Source organism: Uranotaenia lowii, chromosome 1, assembly GCF_029784155.1.
Source record: "Uranotaenia lowii strain MFRU-FL chromosome 1, ASM2978415v1, whole genome shotgun sequence".
NCBI classification, from domain to species: domain Eukaryota; kingdom Metazoa; phylum Arthropoda; class Insecta; order Diptera; family Culicidae; genus Uranotaenia; species Uranotaenia lowii.
Genome location: NC_073691.1, coordinates 187,747,700 through 187,768,478, shown reverse-complemented (window position 1 = coordinate 187,768,478; position 20,779 = coordinate 187,747,700). Strand labels below are relative to the sequence as shown.

The window sequence follows — 20,779 nt, the reverse complement described above, 5'->3', positions numbered from 1 at the left end:
CATTTTTGTCATTTTTGTCATTTTTGTCATTTTGTCATTTTTGTCATTTTTGTCATTTTTGTCATGTTTTGTCATTTATTTGTCATTTTTGTCATTTTTGTCATTTTTTGTCATTTTTGTCATTTTTGTCATTTTTCATTGTCATTTTTGTCATTTTTTGTCATTTTTGTCATTTTTGTCATTTTTGTCATTTTTGTCATTTTTGTCATTTTTGTCATTTTTGTCATTTTTGTCATTTCTTTGTCATTTTTGTCATTTTTGTCATTTTTGTCATTTTTGTCATTTTTGTCATTTTTGTCATTTTTGTCATTTTTGTCATTTTTGTCATTTTTGTCATTTTTGTCATTTTTGTCATTTTTGTCATTTTTGTCATTTTTGTCATTTTTGTCATTTTTGTCATTTTTGTCATTTTTGTCATTTTTGTCATTTTTGTCATTTTTGTCATTTTTGTCATTTTTTGTCATTTTTGTCATTTTTGTCATTTTTGTCATTTTTGTCATTTTTGTCATTTTTGTCATTTTTGTCATTTTTGTCATTTTTTGTCATTTTTGTCATTTTTGTCATTTTGTCATTTTGTCATTTTTGTCATTTTTGTCATTTTTGTCATTTTTGTCATTTTTGTCATTTTTGTCATTTTTGTCATTTTTGTCATTTTTGTCATTTTTGTCATTTTTGTCATTTTGTCTTTTTGTCATTTTTGTCATTTTTGTCATTTTTGTCATTTTTGTCATTTTGTCATTTTTGTCATTTGTCATTGTCATTTTGTCATTTTTGTCATTTTTGTCATTTTTGTCATTTTTGTCATTTTTGTCATTTTTGTCATTTTTGTCATTTTTGTCATTTTTGTCATTTTTGTCATTTTTGTCATTTTGTCATTTTTGTCATTTTTGTCATTTTTGTCATTTTGTCATTTTGTCATTTTGTCATTTTTGTCATTTTTGTCATTTTTGTCATTTTTGTCATTTTGTCATTTTTGTCATTTTTGTCATTTTGTCATTTTTGTCATTTTGTCATTTTTGTCATTTTGTCATTTTTGTCTTGACATTTTTGTCATTTTTGTCATTTTTGTCATTTGTCATTTTGTCATTTTTGTCATTTTTGTCATTTTGTCATTTTTGTCATTTTTGTCATTTTTGTCATTTTGTCATTTTGTCATTTTTGTCATTTTGTCATTTTGTCATTTTGTCATTTTTGTCATTTTTGTCATTTTTGCTTTTTGTCATTTTTCGTCATTTTGTCATTTTTGTCATTTTTGTCATTTTTGTCATTTTTGTCATTTTTGTCATTTTTGTCATTTTTGTCATTTTGTCATTTTTGTCATTTTTGTCATTTTTGTCATTTTGTCATTTTGTCATTTCTGTCATTTTTGTCATTTTTGTCATTTTGTCATTTTTGTCATTTTTGTCATTTTTGTCATTTTTGCCATTTTTGTCATTTTTGTCATTTTTGTCATTTTGTCATTTTTGTCATTTTTGTCATTTTTGTCATTTTTGTCATTTTTGTCATTTTGTCATTTTTGTCATTTTTTGTCATTTTTGTCATTTTTGTCATTTTTGTCATTTCTTTTGTCATTTTTGTCATTTTTGTCATTTTTGTCATTTTTGTCATTTTTGTGTCATTTTTGTCATTTTTGTCATTTTTGTCATTTTTGTCATTTTTGTCATTTTTGTCATTGATTTTGTCATTTTGTCATATTTTGTCATTTTGTGTCATTTTTGTCATTTTTGTCATTTTTGTCATTTTTGTCATTTTTGTCATTGATTTGTCATTTTTGTCATTTTTGTCATTTTTGTCATTTTTGTCATTTTTTGTCATTTTTGTCATTTTTGTCATTTTTGTCATTTTGTCATTTTTGTCATTTTTGTCATTTTTGTCATTTGTCATTTTTGTCATTTTTGTCATTTTTTGTCATTTTTGTCATTTTGTCATTTTGTCATTTTTTGTCATTTTTGTCATTTTGTCATTTTTGTCATTTTTGTCATTTTTGTCATTTTTGTCATTTTTGTCATTTTTGTCATTTTGTCATTTTTGTCATTTTTGTCATTTTTGTCATTTTTGTCATTTTTGTCATTTTTGTCATTTTTGTCATTTTTGTCATTTTTGTCATTTTTGTCATTTTGTCATTTTTGTCATTTTTGTCATTTTTGTCATTTTTGTCATTTTTGTCATTTTTGTCATTTTTGTCATTTTTGTCATTTTTGTCCATTTTTGTCATTTTTGTCATTTTTGTCATTTTTGTCATTTTTGTCATTTTTGTCATTTTTTGTCATTTTTGTCATTTTTGTCATTTTTGTCATTTTTGTCATTTTTGTCATTTTTGTCATTTTTGTCATTTTTGTCATTTTTGTCATTTTTGTCATTTTTGTCATTTTTGTCATTTTTGTCATTTTTGTCATTTTTGTCATTTTTGTCATTTTTGTCATTTTTGTCATTTTTGTCATTTTTGTCATTTTTGTCATTTTTTGTCATTTTTGTCATTTTTGTCATTTTTTGTCATTTTTGTCATTTTTGTCATTTTTGTCATTTTTGTCATTTTTGTCATTTTGTCATTTTGTCATTTTTGTCATTTTTGTCATTTTTGTCATTTTGTCATTTTGTCATTTTTGTCATTTTTGTCATTTTTGTCATTTTTGTCATTTTTGTCATTTTTGTCATTTTTGTCATTTTTGTCATTTTGTCATTTTGTCATTTTTGTCATTTTTGTCATTTTTGTCTTTTGTCATTTTTGTCATTTTTGTCATTTTTGTCATTTTGTCATTTTTGTCATTTTTGTCATTTTTGTCATTTGTCTTTGTCTTTTGTCATTTTTGTCATTTTTGTCATTTTTGTCATTTTTGTCATTTTTGTCATTTTTGTCATTTTTGTCATTTTTGTCATTTTTGTCATTTTGTCATTTTTGTCATTTTTGTCATTTTTGTCATTTTTGTCATTTTTGTCATTTTTGTCATTTTTGTCATTTTTGTCATTTTTGTCATTTTTGTCATTTTTTGTCATTTTTGTCATTTTTGTCATTTTTGTCATTTTTGTCATTTTTGTCATTTTGTCATTTTTGTCATTTTTGTCATTTTTGTCATTTTTGTCATTTTTGTCATTTTTGTCATTTTGTCATTTTTGTCATTTTTGTCATTTTTGTGTCATTTTTGTCATTTTTGTCATTTTTGTCATTTTTGTCATTTTTGTCATTTTGTCATTTTTGTCATTTTTGTCATTTTGTCATTTTTGTCATTTTTGTCATTTTTGTCATTTTTGTCATTTTTGTCATTTTTGTCATTTTTGTCATTTTTGTCATTTTGTCATTTTTGTCATTTTTGTCATTTTTGTCATTTTTGTCATTTTTGTCATTTTTGTCATTTTTGTCATTTTTGTCATTTTGTCATTTTTGTCATTTTTGTCATTTTTGTCATTTTTGTCATTTTTGTCATTTTTGTCATTTTTGTCATTTTTGTCATTTTTGTCATTTTTGTCATTTTTGTCATTTTTGTCATTTTTGTCATTTTTGTCATTTTTGTCATTTTTGTCATTTTTGTCATTTTTGACATTTTTGTCATTTTTGTCATTTTTGTCATTTTTGTCATTTTTGTCATTTTTGACATTTTGTCATTTTTGTCATTTTTGACATTTTTGTCATTTTTGTCATTTTTGTCATTTTTGTCATTTTTGTCATTTTTGTCATTTTTGTCATTTTGTCATTTTTGTCATTTTTATTTTTGTCATTTTTGTCATTTTTGTCATTTTGTCATTTTTGTCATTTTTGTCATTTTTGTCATTTTTTGTCATTTTTGTCATTTTTGTCATTTTGTCATTTTTGTCATTTTTTGTCATTTTTGTCATTTTTGTCATTTTTGTCATTTTTGTCATTTTTGTCATTTTTGTCATTTTTGTCATTTTTGTCATTTTGTCATTTTTGTCATTTTTGTCATTTTTGTCATTTTTGTCATTTTTGTCATTTTTGTCATTTTTGTCATTTTTGTCATTTTTGTCATTTTTGTCATTTTTGTCATTTTTGTCATTTTTGTCATTTTTGTCATTTTTGTCATTTTGTCATTTTTGTCATTTTTGTCATTTTTGTCATTTTTGTCATTTTTTGTCATTTTTGTCATTTTTATCATTTTGTCATTTTTGTCATTTTTGTCATTTTTGTCATTTTGTCATTTTTGTCATTTTTGTCATTTTTGTCATTTTTGTCATTTTTGTCATTTTTTGTCATTTTTGTCATTTTTGTCATTTTTGTCATTTTTGTCATTTTTGACATTTTTGTCATTTTTGTCATTTTTGTCATTTTTGTCATTTTTGTCATTTTTGTCATTTTTGTCATTTTTGTCATTTTTGTCATTTTTTGTCATTTTTGTCATTTTTGTCATTTTTGTCATTTTGTCATTTTTGTCATTTTTGTCATTTTTGTCATTTTTGTCATTTTTGTCATTTTTGTCATTTTTGTCATTTTTGTCATTTTTGTCATTTTTGTCATTTTTGTCATTTTTGTCATTTTTGTCATTTTGTCATTTTTGTCATTTTTGTCATTTTTGTCATTTTTGTCATTTTTGTCATTTTTGTCATTTTTGTCATTTTTGTCATTTTTGTCATTTTTGTCATTTTTGTCATTTTTGTCATTTTTGTCATTTTTTCGTTGTTGTCATTTTTGCCAGGGCTTTGATGTAATGTGTAAAGCACATTCAGCTAAAACTAACGATTAAAAATTAATTATAACAAGGAAGCAGGCAGCGCATAATTATTTCTATCTGGATTAAGTTTCAAATACCCTTTCATGAAACAAATCCGATCAAAGATAAGAACTAAAAGCTTCCCTCAAATTTAAAGTAGGTAATCCTGTGTAAAGTGTTTTTTTTTTACAGTTTGCTTACCTCGACATTCGACCGTTCCGTCCGGCTTGAAGATCGGATTCATCTCGAACCGGCAGATGCACCTTTGGTCCCGGCATTCCGTTTGTTCCGTCATTTGCTCGCATTGCTCGGTAAAGAAGCAACTCTCGTTCACCTGGGCCTCTGAAAATGACAAGACACATACAGATTGGGGTTGGTTAGTTTGTTGGAATCGAGCAGGAATAACGTAAGAGGTTTTGTGGTAGGACATATGTATGTAGATATGGATAGACAGACGGAATGATTGGGTGTCCCACACAATCCGGACATGGAATGAAGCAAGGCGTGTTTTGGGGCGGCACTTCCGGAGGACATAAATTCTGTTCCCAAAATTGAGTGCGGTTGAAGTAAATGCAGCCCGAGTTTCACCAGAGTCGAGTGTGTTGTAGGCTTTCTCGGAACATCCCTGCAGATATCGTTAAATTGTGGTACATAATGGGATTTTTCTCCTCTCGGTTTGAATGTCTGCTTTTATTACATCGGTTCCGAATGTGCTTGAGAAAGGTGTTGAAGCTGGTTTGCTTCAGTTAAACATTATCTTGAACATTTATCACTTTTGTACTTTACAGTCCGAGCAGATAATGAATCCTCAAGTTTATTAAAAAGAAATGTATGTTTAACAGCTTGCTTGCCAGCTCAACCACAAATAAAGCGAACCTTTTTCGGGGGGCTCGAATCTGCTCAAGTTCGACCACAACAAAGAATCCCATCCGGGGCACGATCCCGGACTGAATTCCGGACGAGCGTGACGAAAAGGACGATGTGAGATGTTACCCTCTAAGCTCTAAGCCTTCACATTTGATGGGTTCGTTTCCGGCCAAACCACAAAACAGTGGGTATCGATTCATCCACGCCTGACCGCTTGCGGTTGGCTCGGGTGTATTAGAGGAAGATAACATTCCAAACCACAAACGTCAACCCGTACACAAGTTTTACGCGAGGAACGATGCCGCAACACTTCTGAAAGTCAACTCTGGAGAGCAATTTCATAAAAGAGACTGATCAATTTTAAAGAAAAAATTGAGGGGATTGAAAGACAAATATTAAAACAGTTCAAATAAAAAGACTTGCTCAAAATTATTTGCGGTTAGGCATTTCAAAATTGTCAAAATTGTCAAAATTGTCAAAATTGTCAAAATTGTCAAAATTGTCAAAATTGTCAAAATTGTCAAAATTGTCAAAATTGTCAAAATTGTCAAAATTGTCAAAATTGTCAAAATTGTCAAAATTGTCAAAATTGTCAAAATTGTCAAAATTGTCAAAATTGTCAAAATTGTCAAAATTGTCAAAATTGTCAAAATTGTCAAAATTGTCAAAATTGTCAAAATTGTCAAAATTGTCAAAATTGTCAAAATTGTCAAAATTGTCAAAATTGTCAAAATTGTCAAAATTGTCAAAATTGTCAAAATTGTCAAAATTGTCAAAATTGTCAAAATTGTCAAAATTGTCAAAATTGTCAAAATTGTCAAAATTGTCAAAATTGTCAAAATTGTCAAAATTGTCAAAATTGTCAAAATTGTCAAAATTGTCAAAATTGTCAAAATTGTCAAAATTGTCAAAATTGTCAAAATTGTCAAAATTGTCAAAATTGTCAAAATTGTCAAAATTGTCAAAATTGTCAAAATTGTCAAAATTGTCAAAATTGTCAAAATTGTCAAAATTGTCAAAATTGTCAAAATTGTCAAAATTGTCAAAATTGTCAAAATTGTCAAAATTGTCAAAATTGCCAAAATTGTCAAAATTGTCAAAATTGTCAAAATTGTCAAAATTGTCAAAATTGTCAAAATTGTCAAAATTGTCAAAATTGTCAAAATTGTCAAAATTGTCAAAATTGTCAAAATTGTCAAAATTGTCAAAATTGTCAAAATTGTCAAAATTGTCAAAATTGTCAAAATTGTCAAAATTGTCAAAATTGTCAAAATTGTCAAAATTGTCAAAATTGTCAAAATTGTCAAAATTGTCAAAATTGTCAAAATTGTCAAAATTGTCAAAATTGTCAAAATTGTCAAAATTGTCAAAATTGTCAAAATTGTCAAAATTGTCAAAATTGTCAAAATTGTCAAAATTGTCAAAATTGTCAAAATTGTCAAAATTGTCAAAATTGTCAAAATTGTCAAAATTGTCAAAATTGTCAAAATTGTCAAAATTGTCAAAATTGTCAAAATTGTCAAAATTGACAAAATTGTCAAAATTGTCAAAATTGTCAAAATTGTCAAAATTGTCAAAATTGTAAAAATTTGTCAAAATTGTCAAAATTGTCAAAATTGTCAAAATTTGTCAAAATTGTCAAAATTGTCAAAATTGTCAAAATTGTCAAAATTGTCAAAATTGCCAAAATTGCCAAAATTGTCAAAATTGTTAAAATTGTCAAAATTGTCAAAATTGTCAAAATTGTCAAAATTGTCAAAATTGTCAAAATTGTCAAAATTGTCAAAATTGTCAAAATTGTCAAAATTGTCAAAATCGCAAAATTGTCAAAATTTCCATCGAATGCTACTTACGCGCAAAATATTTAGAAGTTCCAGAGTAATGACGGAATTGTGTTAAAATTATGCCAAAATTGTTCAACAAAACGTCGTTTTTGTGACCAAATTGTGTAAAACTTGTGCCAAAATATGTTCCAATATGTATAATCAAAAATTTTCAGAGTTTAAAAAAGGATAAAAATCTTTTTTTTTACAAATTAAACTCAATTGAAGCAGCTGTGTTCCTACCAAAGACTTTTTACAGGGATATAAAAATCTCGATCGTTTTACCCAAGCGTTTAAACATCAAAACTCTACAGCCATCAAACAAATCTTCTCGGCGCTCACGTCAGCATATTTATCAACAAATCGGCATTTCTCAAACTGGAGAGGTTTCGAGACGTCTGTTGAGCAAACACATCAAACTTTCTGACAATGCGCTATCTGCGCATCGATGAAATGAATTCCCTTCTTGTGCTACACTTTTCTTCAATCTGGTCCTCTAGCCAAATATCATTTTCTTTAATGGGAACGACAAACATGAAACACTCGGTTCAGTTTGTCTCCGTTTTTACTAGAAAGGCTAGTCGTGCGACAGAACTTGAGTTCTGTGGTATTGATTCGTCAAACTAGTGATTAGCAAAGGAGGGCGGCTTGGTAAACTTTTTTTGTGGACGGTCGGCGGCGATGGCACTAATTAAGTTTTCCCAACCTTAGGTGGAAGTCGAAGAAAGAAATCATCAAGAAAATTCGCTGTAACTGTTAGGTCATTCATCATTGGTTTAATTGCTCAATAAATAGACAGTATTCGGCATTGCTAGCGGAAGAGTTAGCGGCGCTCATCAAATCACTTACTCCGAAAAAATAAACGATCGCTAATATCAACTACTAAGTCGTGCATAAAGCTAGATTTGAAAAAGAAAATCTTCCAAATCACAATCATTGAAACATAGGAACTTAAAATGCTGTTAAATTTAATAAAGCAGATTTTAAAATGGTAAGACTTTTTTTTGAAAAAAATTCCTTCTAAATTCTACCCGTTTCCATCTAAATTATGTTTATTAATTTTTCAATTGAACAGTCCCACTACTAAAATTTTTGAATTTTTAAAATAAGTTTGTCTTTGTTCTGATTTTTTGTGTTCTGAAAACATAATTTTTGACATAGAATTACGTTTTACGGCAACACTATAGGGGGGCAAATTGAAATTCGCGAACGGTTCTAGCGTCACGAAAAACGCCTCTTTATCGGACATCTTTTCCGTACATCATTTTGGGTCGGCTATGTGTTGGTCCACTAATACCAATAAAGCGCAAATACAAATTGGTGCGCAAAACACCCGAGCAAAAAAACCCCGATCGTCGACCCAAACGGCACTAGATCCGAAGTTATAAAATGACCAAATTATATTCATTTTTAAGGAAAGCGCATTCTATAACATCACCTGGACTCTAATAAAGCCAAAATTAGGCTATTTGGCCCCTATGTGGTTTATCTATAGGTGCGGACAAGACTACCGTTGCACGAGTGTGAGAATCAATTTTTTCAATGTTTTGATTGCTACGTCACAAACGTTCAAGTGCGTCTCGACGTTGGAGTCGCCTTGCCACGACAGTTTTCATACGTGCTCGATGGTATGATCTCGAGCATCGATTGGAAGTTATAATCAGAATGTGCTCAAAGTCAAATCACATGTTTGGTATCCTTCCATGCAAAAGCGGTTAGACAATTTTCAAATGATTTAAGAAATCTAACACATCTTGTACTGTTTGTACATTTTGAGTCGTTCAATTACGAAATTCGTTCGAAATTCCGAGATACTAGCACTATTCTCTAAATCAAACTATTAGATCTTTGAACTGAACCTGAATACAGTATGTGAAATCTTGATTTGAGTTTCAAATCTGATATGCAAAACCTGAAATGCGCAATTTTAAAAACCTGAGCTCTTAATCGAAATGTGATCATGATTTTTGCACAATTTATAAGGGTATATACGGGCGCCAGTATTGGCGAAAAATTGGCCTCAGCCATAACCTCAAACTTTGATGAGCTGACGGCCTCACCAGTGATGCTAGGCGCGTTACTAAAATCAGTATTTGTTGTTTTTTTTTTAAACTAATTAGAATATTTCTGAATTGATTAAATTTTTTAACAATCAACAGCTTATCGTTTGAATTCATTACGGGGCGTCTCTAATAAAATTGATGAAGATAGGCCATCTTCCGCTAATGAATTTTCAAGGTGAATTTAAAACATCTGAAATATATTTTCATGTACTGCTCGGTAAAGTAAAAAGAGTTGTTTCCAACTTCTAAACGAATGCAAAATCATTCACTGTTACAAAAAAAAGTAAATTAATAAAAGCCACGTTGATGTTGACTATGAAAATAATAGGCTGCATGCTTTGATTATTTATAACATTTTCACATAATTCGCTGCATCGCTTAAGTGTGCGATACAGACAGTTGTTATTCAGTTCAGATAAATGTTGCGTTTAATTTCATATTCTAATAGAAATCTAGGGGAAAGTTGCAAATTCTCAGTACTCATGAAAACGTTTTTCAATAAAAATTCAATTTAAAATATAATCATTTTCCAAATATCAATGCACTTGGCAGCCCTGACCACCCAAAAAAATCAAAACACGAGCATCTGTGTGTCGCTTTTCCACAGGGCGAATTTGTCGATATTAGTACCGCAAAATCGCGTTTATCGTGCGCCCTTCTCAAAAATTGATTCTGTTCTCCCATGGTTTGAGGTTAGGGCTGAGGCCTCCTACTAAGGTGGTGTTCGTGTAAAACTGTCAATATATCCTAATTGGCATCTGACTTTTTATAAATCAACTTTTTTATGAACTCACAATAAAATTTAAATCTGAATTTTTGAAACAAAAGCTTTTTATAAAAAAGATAAAAAAGTTTTTTTTTTGTAACTGAAAAATAACAATGATTCTGAACGGTATTCCTCTAACTCCTCAACGAATTCTGTTCTTCCAGCATTTTCTATAGGGACTTTTTACCCATCATTGCCGGTGGTGTCGATTTCAGGAAACGTTTTTCTGGACAAAATTTTGGGAGCAAACGAATCCTTCGGCAGCTGAATCCGTTAAACTACTTCGAGAACCCGAAAAATGAATTTGACAACTGAAATCTGAACCGCATCGGGACTAATTTTGTATTCACAACACGACGGCATCTCGAAAATTTATAGTAACATTCTATCATGGTAACGTCAATAACAAACATTCTGGGACGTTGCTACAGTTTCATCGATACGTTGAATTTTTGCCACCGCGACGGCGTCGTGTTACGTCACAATCGTTCATAAACAACTGTATGAATACAACGAACTAACACTAAAGTTTTTAGTTGACCCCACCTATAGATAAACCACATAGATTTGGCCCTACCCTAGAAACGTCATCATGACATATCATTGTTGGTCATCAATGTTGGTCATCAATGTTGGTCACCAAAGCGTTTAAAAAGCTATTATTAAACATGTTAGGAATGTTTTGTTTTTTTTCGATTCTGTGAATTCTCGGAGTTTTATTTTTATTTTTTCCAGCAACCATAATGGTTGATGAATGATGATTGCATTATTGAAATATTAATGATCTGGTAAAATAAATAGCCAAAATACTAATGTTTTAACCATATTATTAGCCTCTTTTGTACTGCCAGTCAAGATTTTACGTAAAATGTGTATGAAATAGTATCTTAAAATAAATGCGCCTCGTCAAATTTGATAGTCAATCATGATGGAATTGATAGAAAATGGGCCTGAAAAAATATTATCCAATGCTTGCATCGTGAATCCATCAACATGGCGTCATTTTGTGCCCTTTGATTTTGCAACCAACATGGTGTTAGTCAATTTGATTTGACGTTTCTCTCGCAAGCCAACCAATTACACGCTTAGGATGAGTTCCTCATTTCTGAGTTGTGATTCCTTAGTACAGTAAATGATGACATTTTAAATAAAAACGGATTGGTTGTTAATCACCCGTGGAATAAATTATGAGTTGAAGTCAAATTTCGTTGTCTGACGCCATCTTGAAATCCAGGATGGCGGCTTCCGCTGATCTTTTAAATGTTGTAAATGACTTAAAATCGCATGAAACCCCATCAATATTGGTATTGGGTAAAAGGGCTAACCGAGTAGAAGTCGAATTTCGCTATCAGACGCCATCTTGAAATCCAAGATGGCGGCATCCGATGAACTTTTAATGCTGTAAATGACAAAAAGTCGCATTGCACAACCACTATAAGGGTATTGGTTGAAAGGGCTAAACTAGAAGAAGCCAATTTTTTTCTTTTCGATGCCATCTTGAAATCCAAGATGGCGTCATCCACTGAACTTTGAAATGCTGTTAGTCACTGAGAATCGCATGAAACTCCCATAATATGGATATAAATTGAAAAGAATCAACGAGTAGAATACAAATTTCGCTATCAGGCGTCATCTTGAAATCCAAGATTGCGGCTTCCACTGAACTATAAAATGATTGAAATCATTGAAAGTCACTATAAATTCCCACAATATGGTCATTGGGTAAAATGGCTTAATCAGTTTAAGTGGAATTTTTTATCAGATCATCTTGAAATCCAAGATGGCGACTTTCGCTGAACCTTAAAATGCTGTAAATAACTAAAAATCGCATGAAACCCCCACAATATGGGTATTGGCTAAAAGTGCTAACCTAGAAGAAGTCAAATTTCGCTATCAGGTGCATCTCGAAATCCAAGATGGCGGCTTTCAGTGAACTTTAAAATGCTGTTAAACACTGAAAATCGCATGAAACTCCCACAATATAGGCATTGTGTGAAAGTATCAAACGAGTAGAAGTCGAAGTTTTCTATCAAACGACATCTTGAAATCCAAGATAGCGGCATCCACTGAGCTTTAAAATTCTGCAAATGACTAAAAACCGCACGAAAGCTTTCAATATTGGTATTCGTTGAAAGGGATAAAATAGAAGAACCAGACCCTGATTGTTTTTGGCAACCCGCTCGAACATTTTGTGTTGTCAAAATCGAACGATTTTTTTTCCCAACTTTGTTTTTACTTCCCAAGCAACCAAAAGTCTCGTTAAAATATAGAACACAGCTTAAACAGCATAATCGATGCACTGAAATTCCTTTTATTCAGCCCAAAATTTAAGTTCTTATTGAAACTTTGAAGTTCCATTACAGATTTGAACGGCCTTCTATTCAGCCCACAAGTAAACGTTTAATCAGCGAAAACAAAAAAATAATTCTCCTCTCCTCTCTCATTTTGGTCACCACCAGCCTATGTGGTGCTGCCGGATTCTCGGCATCCATCTTTAAACCTCCCATCCATCACCTCCCTCAATTGATCTTACTTAATTGCTTTTTTATTAAACTTTGTTCGATACATACAACACGCACGCCAGTTCTGCTACACATTTGTTTGATCCGTCCTGGTACCAGATTTGAACCCGATCCTCCGAGACGATAGCCAAACACGCTGCCACGACGCCACGCCTAGATGTTACCTTACCGGCAGCTAAAATTCAAAGTGGTTATAAGCTTCCTTGAATACCTGCAAGGGCAGCCAGCGGCCAGCAGCAAAGACGCATGTTGATTATTACTAAAAAACATTACGAAATGACCGTATAAATCGTAGCGTATAAATCAATCATCCGTTAAAAATTTTTGGCTTAAAAAAAATTAAATTCCATGTTTATAACTGTTAAACATAAAATTATACAAATTCTTGAGTTTATCTTGATATTTAATTATTGAATTGCTTCGACTGACTTTAAATGTTTGATAAATTCGTGGTAAGTAAATACAGTTTGACGAAATTTTATAAGGTCAAAATATTTACTCTTTCCAAAAACAATCCTTTGCGAGTTAGCTTTAAGTTGTTCTGAGTTGAAGTTTTAAAATAAATTGTACATTTCATCAATTTCCAAGCTCCAAATAATGAATTATTTATTAAATGCCCTTTTGTGATGTTCGTTCACATTTCATATTCATGAAATGGCGGACATGTCTCAAAAATGGCTTTTTGAGGAACTTTTTGGAACTTCGAGTCCATAGAAGGCTATTTATGACCAAATTTGTAACTTTTATTCTGCATGATGCGATTGACATGTCACAAAAAGGCTATTTGAGGAACTTCTTTTAACTTGAAGTTCACAGAAGGCTATTTGAGACCTTATTTGTAACTTTTATACTGTGTGGGTGCAATTGAGATGTCACAAAAATGGCTATTTGAGGAACTTCTTGGAACTTCAAGTCCATAAAAGACTATTTGAGGAACATTTTGTAACCTTCATGCTCACATTCGAGAAAATTCGGTACCAATTCCCTTTGAAACCTTTGTTCAGCGTAATTCGAACTTTGGAGGCACGAGTTTAAGTAGGTATGAGACTTTTGGTTGCTTGGGTTAGTACAACATTTTTTATCATGTTTTTGATGCATTTAGCACTTTTCGTGTTACCATCATAAAACTAGCTGCACAAAAAAAGCCATAATAAAACCATAATAAAACATCGAAATATTAGTTAGCTTGATCTGTGTTACTTGGGATCCGTAGATTAAAATTCTTGTGTCATTGATGTTTCCTGTTTTCTAGCTCAATGTACTAGCTCTAAAGTGAACGCTTAGTGAATCTAACAAAACAGCATTTAATTTTATGCCCGGTGGATCGTGATAAACGGTATAAATGAGATGAATTTTGTTAAGAATCAGATAGTTTTCTAACTACGAACACGGACCACCAGAGCAGTGAAAAAATATAGCACCAAATCAGAGATTCATATGACGAGCTTTTAAATTATTTGCATAAAGTACAATACTCTCCTTGGTTGAGTTTTCAACTAGAAAGTTAAAAGCTCTGTTACAAAAGTTGGAATCGATTTTGATAGTTCCTTTATATCAATTGGCATCGATTTTGTGTTTAAGACGTGTCGCTAATCTTACACGGAGATTCACTGATACACATGTATGTAGGTTAGGATGGCAGCCAAATGGTTCTGTCGATTTTAGAAATCCGACAATATACCTACATTTTGTAGATTGGCTCAGAAAACTGACCTGTGCTAAATTTCAGCTCAATCGGACAAAAATAAGGGGTGTCTTAAAGCACTAACAAAACTATTTGAATTTATAATACTACTTGATTTTTTTTTATTTGGCAAATAAAGTGAATAAAACCGGGCAAAATGTGGGCATTTTCAATGAAATTCGGACAATCAGGCCGGACCGGACTTTTCCCGAAAGTTGTATTAAAAAACCCGAATAAAACCGGGCAATCCGGCAACCTTATTTTAAATGTATGATAAATGATTGGAAAGAGCAAGTAATTTTAGAATATTACTAGCTGACCCGGTGTGCTTTGCTACACCTTCAAAAAATATATTAAATCAGTTAAAATTATTGAAATTTATTTTATTTCTTAGACGGCATTTCAAACCCAAATTCGACATAATTTGGATGCAAACGCTTAAAAAGAGAACTTTGACTGGAGTTTCGAGTTTCAGCACAAAGATGATTTAATAATATTTTCTTAAAATTGATTTCTAAATTTGTTTTTCAATACCTGACACTTTTACTCCATTTAAAAAACCTCATAGAGTTCATAATGATGTTAAAATGTGTGTTTTAATGATATAAACTTCATGCCCTCTCCCTCTTCCAATGCAAGAAATGCTCACGAACTGCTATAAAATCATTTTTAGTGTCTTTGTTCATATTATATTTGGCACTATTTGAAAACTTATCAGACAAATGAAGCGAAATATTAAGCCATTTATCTGATAAGTTTTCAAATTGTGCCAAATATAATATGAACAAAGACACCTTCTTTCCGACTCTAATCAGAAATAAAGGAGGGTCTCTACTTCTCTTCCTTTTGCTTGATAATTTCTCGATTCATGCCAACACCTTTGTATGGAAGCCCTTATTGTTTGAAAAGTTTTCAAGTTATTCAACGCAATTTATATGGAACTCCTGATGGTTTGTAAATAGAAACATATCTCGTACCCAAGTCCCAAATACCTTCCCCTGTTAAAATCATGTTGATAATTTTTTTTCGCCATGTACTAAACTTGTAGACATGACACATTGAAACTTGAAGTGATGCCGAAATTTTATACAGCAAATTATTATATTTTTATTGGTAAAATCAAAAAGTGCGACTTAAATTCATATGCATCAGCTGTAACCTAATGAATCAAGAAAAAGAATGGTTTTCAAAGGAGAAAAAAATATTTTTAAATTTTGTTATTCGATTTAATCCCAAAAATTTCCCTTTTTAATGCTGAGGGTCCTTTTTAAAACTTTTCAAGATTTTTTTGCAATATAAATGAATGTTTGATACTCCACTTTTAGTGAATGCTGTTCTAATTAAAAGACCTTTATTAACAAAGACATTTGATAATTTTGAAAATCCTCTTCACATTCAACACACGGGATACCTGTTTCTGACATTTCTCTCCTAATGATGAATCAATTTGTAGAGGAAATACTTCAAATGTAGATGTTTCATGGCAAAAAGGCGCGTTTAAACTTTTGATACCGTGTGAAATGACAGGCGTTAATATTATTTTCAACACTTTCAGATCCTCAACATGTATCGAAAAAAGTCTGCTTAAAGTGGAATATTAATCAAAAAAATATTTTTCAACAAAAGTCTCTTCTATGTAGCCAAAATATGTAAACCAAAACATACCATTCATGTTAAGTACTTTTTTTAATTGTGTGCATCCTAACAGTACAGTACTTTTTGGTGAATGATTATAACAAAAAGTTGAGTTTATTTAGACAGATTGTTTATTTGAGCCCAACAATTTATAGTTGAAGAAATGATTTATACATTTTTTGTAAATTTTGAAACATTGCTCTTGCTTTAGTGTACACACTTTCTTAACTGAAAATTCTTCCTATCCTCACTTTTTATGAGGGTTATCATTGATAACTTTCACATATGCTTGCAGAAAATAAAAGGTCTCTGCATTCGACCTTTGAATACTTCAATCCTCAATTTAAAGCTCTTGTTCTGTGCATGTGTCTGTTTATTTCCATCGGATTTTGTTGTTTTTCTAAAAATGTAAAGGCGTTTGATACATATTCAGTTAAATACATTTGTACATGTTTAAAAAATGTTTTCGATCTATTTCTGTCAAAAACAGCTTATTCTTTTTCTGTTTTCAATATGAATCAAAACTATCCTTCTAGGCGTATTGGATTATACAATTCTATGTAGTATATCTTCCCACTTTCCTTTTTTTCGAACGTCCGCAAAGAGTCATACCATTATTTCATATGCATCAGCACTAAATTCGTATTTTTTAGACAACAATTGCTACTTTAATTAACACGAACTTAAAATGGTTTTTTTTTTAAGTCGTTGTAATGGTTTTGATTTGATCGGCAAAATATCAATTTGGGTCACATCTAGGCGTCATTCATAACCATATGCTGTACAAATGAGCTAGGAATCAAGAATAAAAAAATCACATCTAGGCTTCATAGCGCCACCACGTGCATTGAAATAATGCTTGTTTGAGAAATACGCGCCAAAAGGTGGGAACACTAATCAGTATGCTATGCCATGGTTACTATTCTATCGCGACGTTGGTTCGCGACGCCTGGACCATGGAGACGAAAAACAAACCGCCTGGCGCCCAAAGAAAAGAAAAATTCTCTCTGAAAAATGGAAGCCATGACTTTTATTTTATTCCAATTATTACAATTTTGATTATTACGGACAAATGATGCGACTTTTTGTTATTTTTATTCAATATAAACCGATTCGCATGCCTACAGAATATTCTGAAAATAATTTCATGCGTGTCGTTTGGGTCATTTCGGAGGAGTAGTACTACAAACACCGTTACAAGAGAATTTTATATAATAGATTAATTTTGTACAATTAAACCATCATATAGAAATTATAAATGATTTTGTTAGAAGATTACAGACTGTATCAAAAACTCTTTAGCAATATCTATGCTCTCAAGGCAAAAAAGCTTTAATCTGATAACAAAAATGCCAAAAAAAAACTTAAAAACGAGACTCACTAACACTTAACAAATAGATGTTGATCTGCTCTAAATTACTTAAATTTTCATCACTTGATATTTTTCGTTCAGAATTGTAACACATAACACATAACAAAGCGGCAAGACTTCACGAAATATCTCAGAAAAGAAGGTACTTCGCTTACATTCCATTGGGAGCATTCTCCGGAGCTCTGAATTATGAAGTTTATTAAAAAAAATTCACAAATGGCTTAACCACCTTGTCGGTGGAAAGTGCTCCGTTACTCGAACAAGAGAGTGAAGCACAGAGCCCTCATCATTATGCGTCGGAGTGATGAGGAGAATTTAGAGAAGTGGGGTACAGTCCATAAAAACGATTGCCTAGAAAGGATGTGTATAATTAATTGGCTTTAATTACGACCAGCTAAATTATGCATCCTGATTTGCTTTGTTTTCTTTGCTCGGGACGGTTCTGGTCGGAAATTTCCTATTGCAAGTATGTAGGTACCGTCGCTTAGGCGGCATTAATCGAACTGAGCTACTGGAAAGCCAAGAACATGTTCTTGGAACGGAAGAAAGCAGGATGGGAGGGAGAAGAAACCCGTGAAAAATTGGGTACCGGATTTTATGAGAATATCTTTGAGTTCAGCAGAGAACAATTTCCAATCTCTCTGTTTTCCCTCTTTCCATGGATCAGACCATGAATTCAGAGATTAAACGAGGAAACGTCTAAATGAGATTGCAGAATAATCGTTCCCCCGTAGAGTGAATTGATGACCGGGGATGGATTTATAATTGAAGTCTCGTTTTTTTTTTCTCATATGTTTATTTTCTGATTAAGAAAGGTAATTAATATACCTCAATTAAATCCTGATGGTAGTAAGGTAATCATAGTAATGGACAACAAAAAAAACCTACCGCCACAAACCGGGGATGGAAAGTGGTGTATCAGAGGCAATTCGATTCGATTGATAATAGATAAGGTAAACAGAAGTGTATAATCCAATGAAAAGATACTTTTACAGCTTTGACTGAACAGCGGCAGTCAACAAAATTTGATGGATCGTTTTGAACGTAATCACGAGGATTCATTCATCATATCTTGTTGTCCCTAATCCTTGATGTCACTTCCTGTCATTCTGGACTAACGATTTATTTTTCCCCGAAATTTCGAATCTTGTGTTTTTTAAGTGAATTTTTTGTTCACCAAAAACAACAGCTTTACAATTATGCGATTTATGTTAAATAGTTTCATGTTTCTACAACAGTGACACTCAGTTGGTCACTGTATTAGGTCATCAATAAGTTCCCCGTATCCGTAGAATGGGTCTTTTTTTCAGCCCCTGGAAAAATGCTTTATTCGCCCCAACACAAATCAAAAGTGGTGGTGGCTCCAGAGAGAAGTCAGCGAAGTCGACGACGTACATAAAAATAGGACATCAACAACATATGATACCGGCTCGGCAGCGGCAGAAAAAGCTCCACCAGGACCAGACCGAAAACCAAAACAACAATAACAAGATAAAGATGGAGGAGAATAAGTCTCCAGGCGGTACTTTATTTTGCTCCCGTTTGTTGTTGTTGTTGTTGATGAAGGCGTTTGTGTTGTAATGTTGGATAAAACGGTGCTCATAAAAAGTGTCACTCCTTATACGTCCTTTCAGTTTGTGTAAGTGAAGAGGCTCACCACAAATCTCATCGGGACGTATCACGTTTCCTTTCGAGGAGTAGGAAGAAAAATGCTTTCCATCTGCTGCCGCCACATATTGGTGGGCGTACTTACAGCAGAATGTTTTTATTTCTGTCTGGATTCGTCCTCTGCAAGTGCCAATCTGTCGAGCCACGACTCGGAAGATTTCACTTATCGGCGGCAGGGCGGATAAATCTACGGACGTCTGATTTTTCGGATTGATTCGTGATTTTATTTCCCCATGTGACGAAGGAAAATTGCCGGCTGCTTATTTTGGGAGGTTGTTTTCCGATTTTGGGTTTTTGTGTCGGTGCCAGGTGAAAATTTGCATTGCTGATATCGCATCTCAGAATAAATTTATCTTGTTATACCAATACTATCGACTATGATGCTAGGACTCTGAGTGCTTCATGATTATAATCCAGATACAAAAAGATGACGTATGTTTAAATAAAAAAAAATTCTAGCAATTTTTTTTATTTCAACATACATATTTGACAACAATTACGAATGAAAGTCGTTCAGCTGTTCGGTCATCTTTGAACATTCTTACGGTATTGGAGAACAGGTTTAGCTTAATGCTCGCATTTAATAATGCAAACTAAAGCCCTCCCAAACTACATTTAGCCCTTTCCGACGTACGGAATGTTATCAAGTAGAGTTTCAACATTTCTTCTAACCTCAACTATCTGGATGCGGTGGCTCGTCTAAAGTTCTCAAAACATTTACATTCCCACCCGTTGAGCTGCGGCTGCTAGGGTATCTGATTCAACGAATACTCGTTTAAAATGAGCGAGCACCCAAAACTCAGAGCCAAACTTAGCTAGTACCATCACCCTATCTCACTTTGAAGGGCTTCCACAAACTGCAGGAACTAGTAGCTTGAGCTGACCTCAACCAACCGACCGAACGGGTGCGGTAAAGATTCCAGACGACAAGCTCCCACAAAGATTGTCGCCTTTGCACACAGTTTTACCGACTCGAGAAGACCTGGACCCGGGTCTTTGTAAAGTTGACTTACCACCCTGCTGAGATATTTAATGGCCTATCCTGACTGGACGACCATCGGCGTTCAGCAGGGAGAACGTTATCTAGAATAATAACTGAAATTTTGACGTAAGCTATAAATTATAAATTTTTTCTTGTAAATTGTACTTTTTCAATTACACATTTTTTCCAGTCGATCACTTATAGACACAATCTTTCAAAACCTTCAAAAATAATGAAATAAAAAAATAGTAATGTTGGCGAAACACCCTAATTCAGATGGACATAACTTGCTAAAAGCAGTCTGCAGGGCATAAGATTATATCAAGTGCTTTACATTGTAGAAGGCTCATTTTCACCCCCGCTGGCTGAACTAAGCGTCTCCAAATGTAAGATCACAACCCTCTCGGAAACTCCCCGAGTGCGTCTCCGAGTTTAGCTATGATTATAAATGTATGTATCTACCTACATTCTACGTACACGGGTATACGTGCTTAACTTAAACAACCATTCAACGCAAAGTGGTACGATTTTTCTAATTCCCCGAGTAGCCATGCAAGGAAATTCTTTTCCATTACACAACAACGAAGACGAGAACGACATCCTTTCTGATTTTCTGCTACCGAGCGAGATGCTACCAGCCTGGCTCCAACATGCTAACCCAATATTTAACGACAGGAGCAACTCTATGGAGCCACCACACTCATACACATTCACACAATTGCGAAAGGTTGAATGA

At 32.4% G+C, this 20,779-nt stretch overlaps 1 protein-coding gene across 1 annotated transcript in view; it reads right to left on the bottom strand.

Moving 5' to 3' along the window:
- The window catches only part of LOC129738226 (uncharacterized), a 166,743-nt gene that overhangs the window by 14,453 nt on the left and 131,511 nt on the right, over window positions 1-20,779 (bottom strand). Inside the window, exon 5 of the mRNA XM_055729416.1 lies at window positions 4,863-5,003. Within this exon, the coding sequence (XP_055585391.1) occupies window positions 4,863-5,003 (141 nt within the window). The remainder of the gene's footprint in view (window positions 1-4,862; window positions 5,004-20,779) is intronic.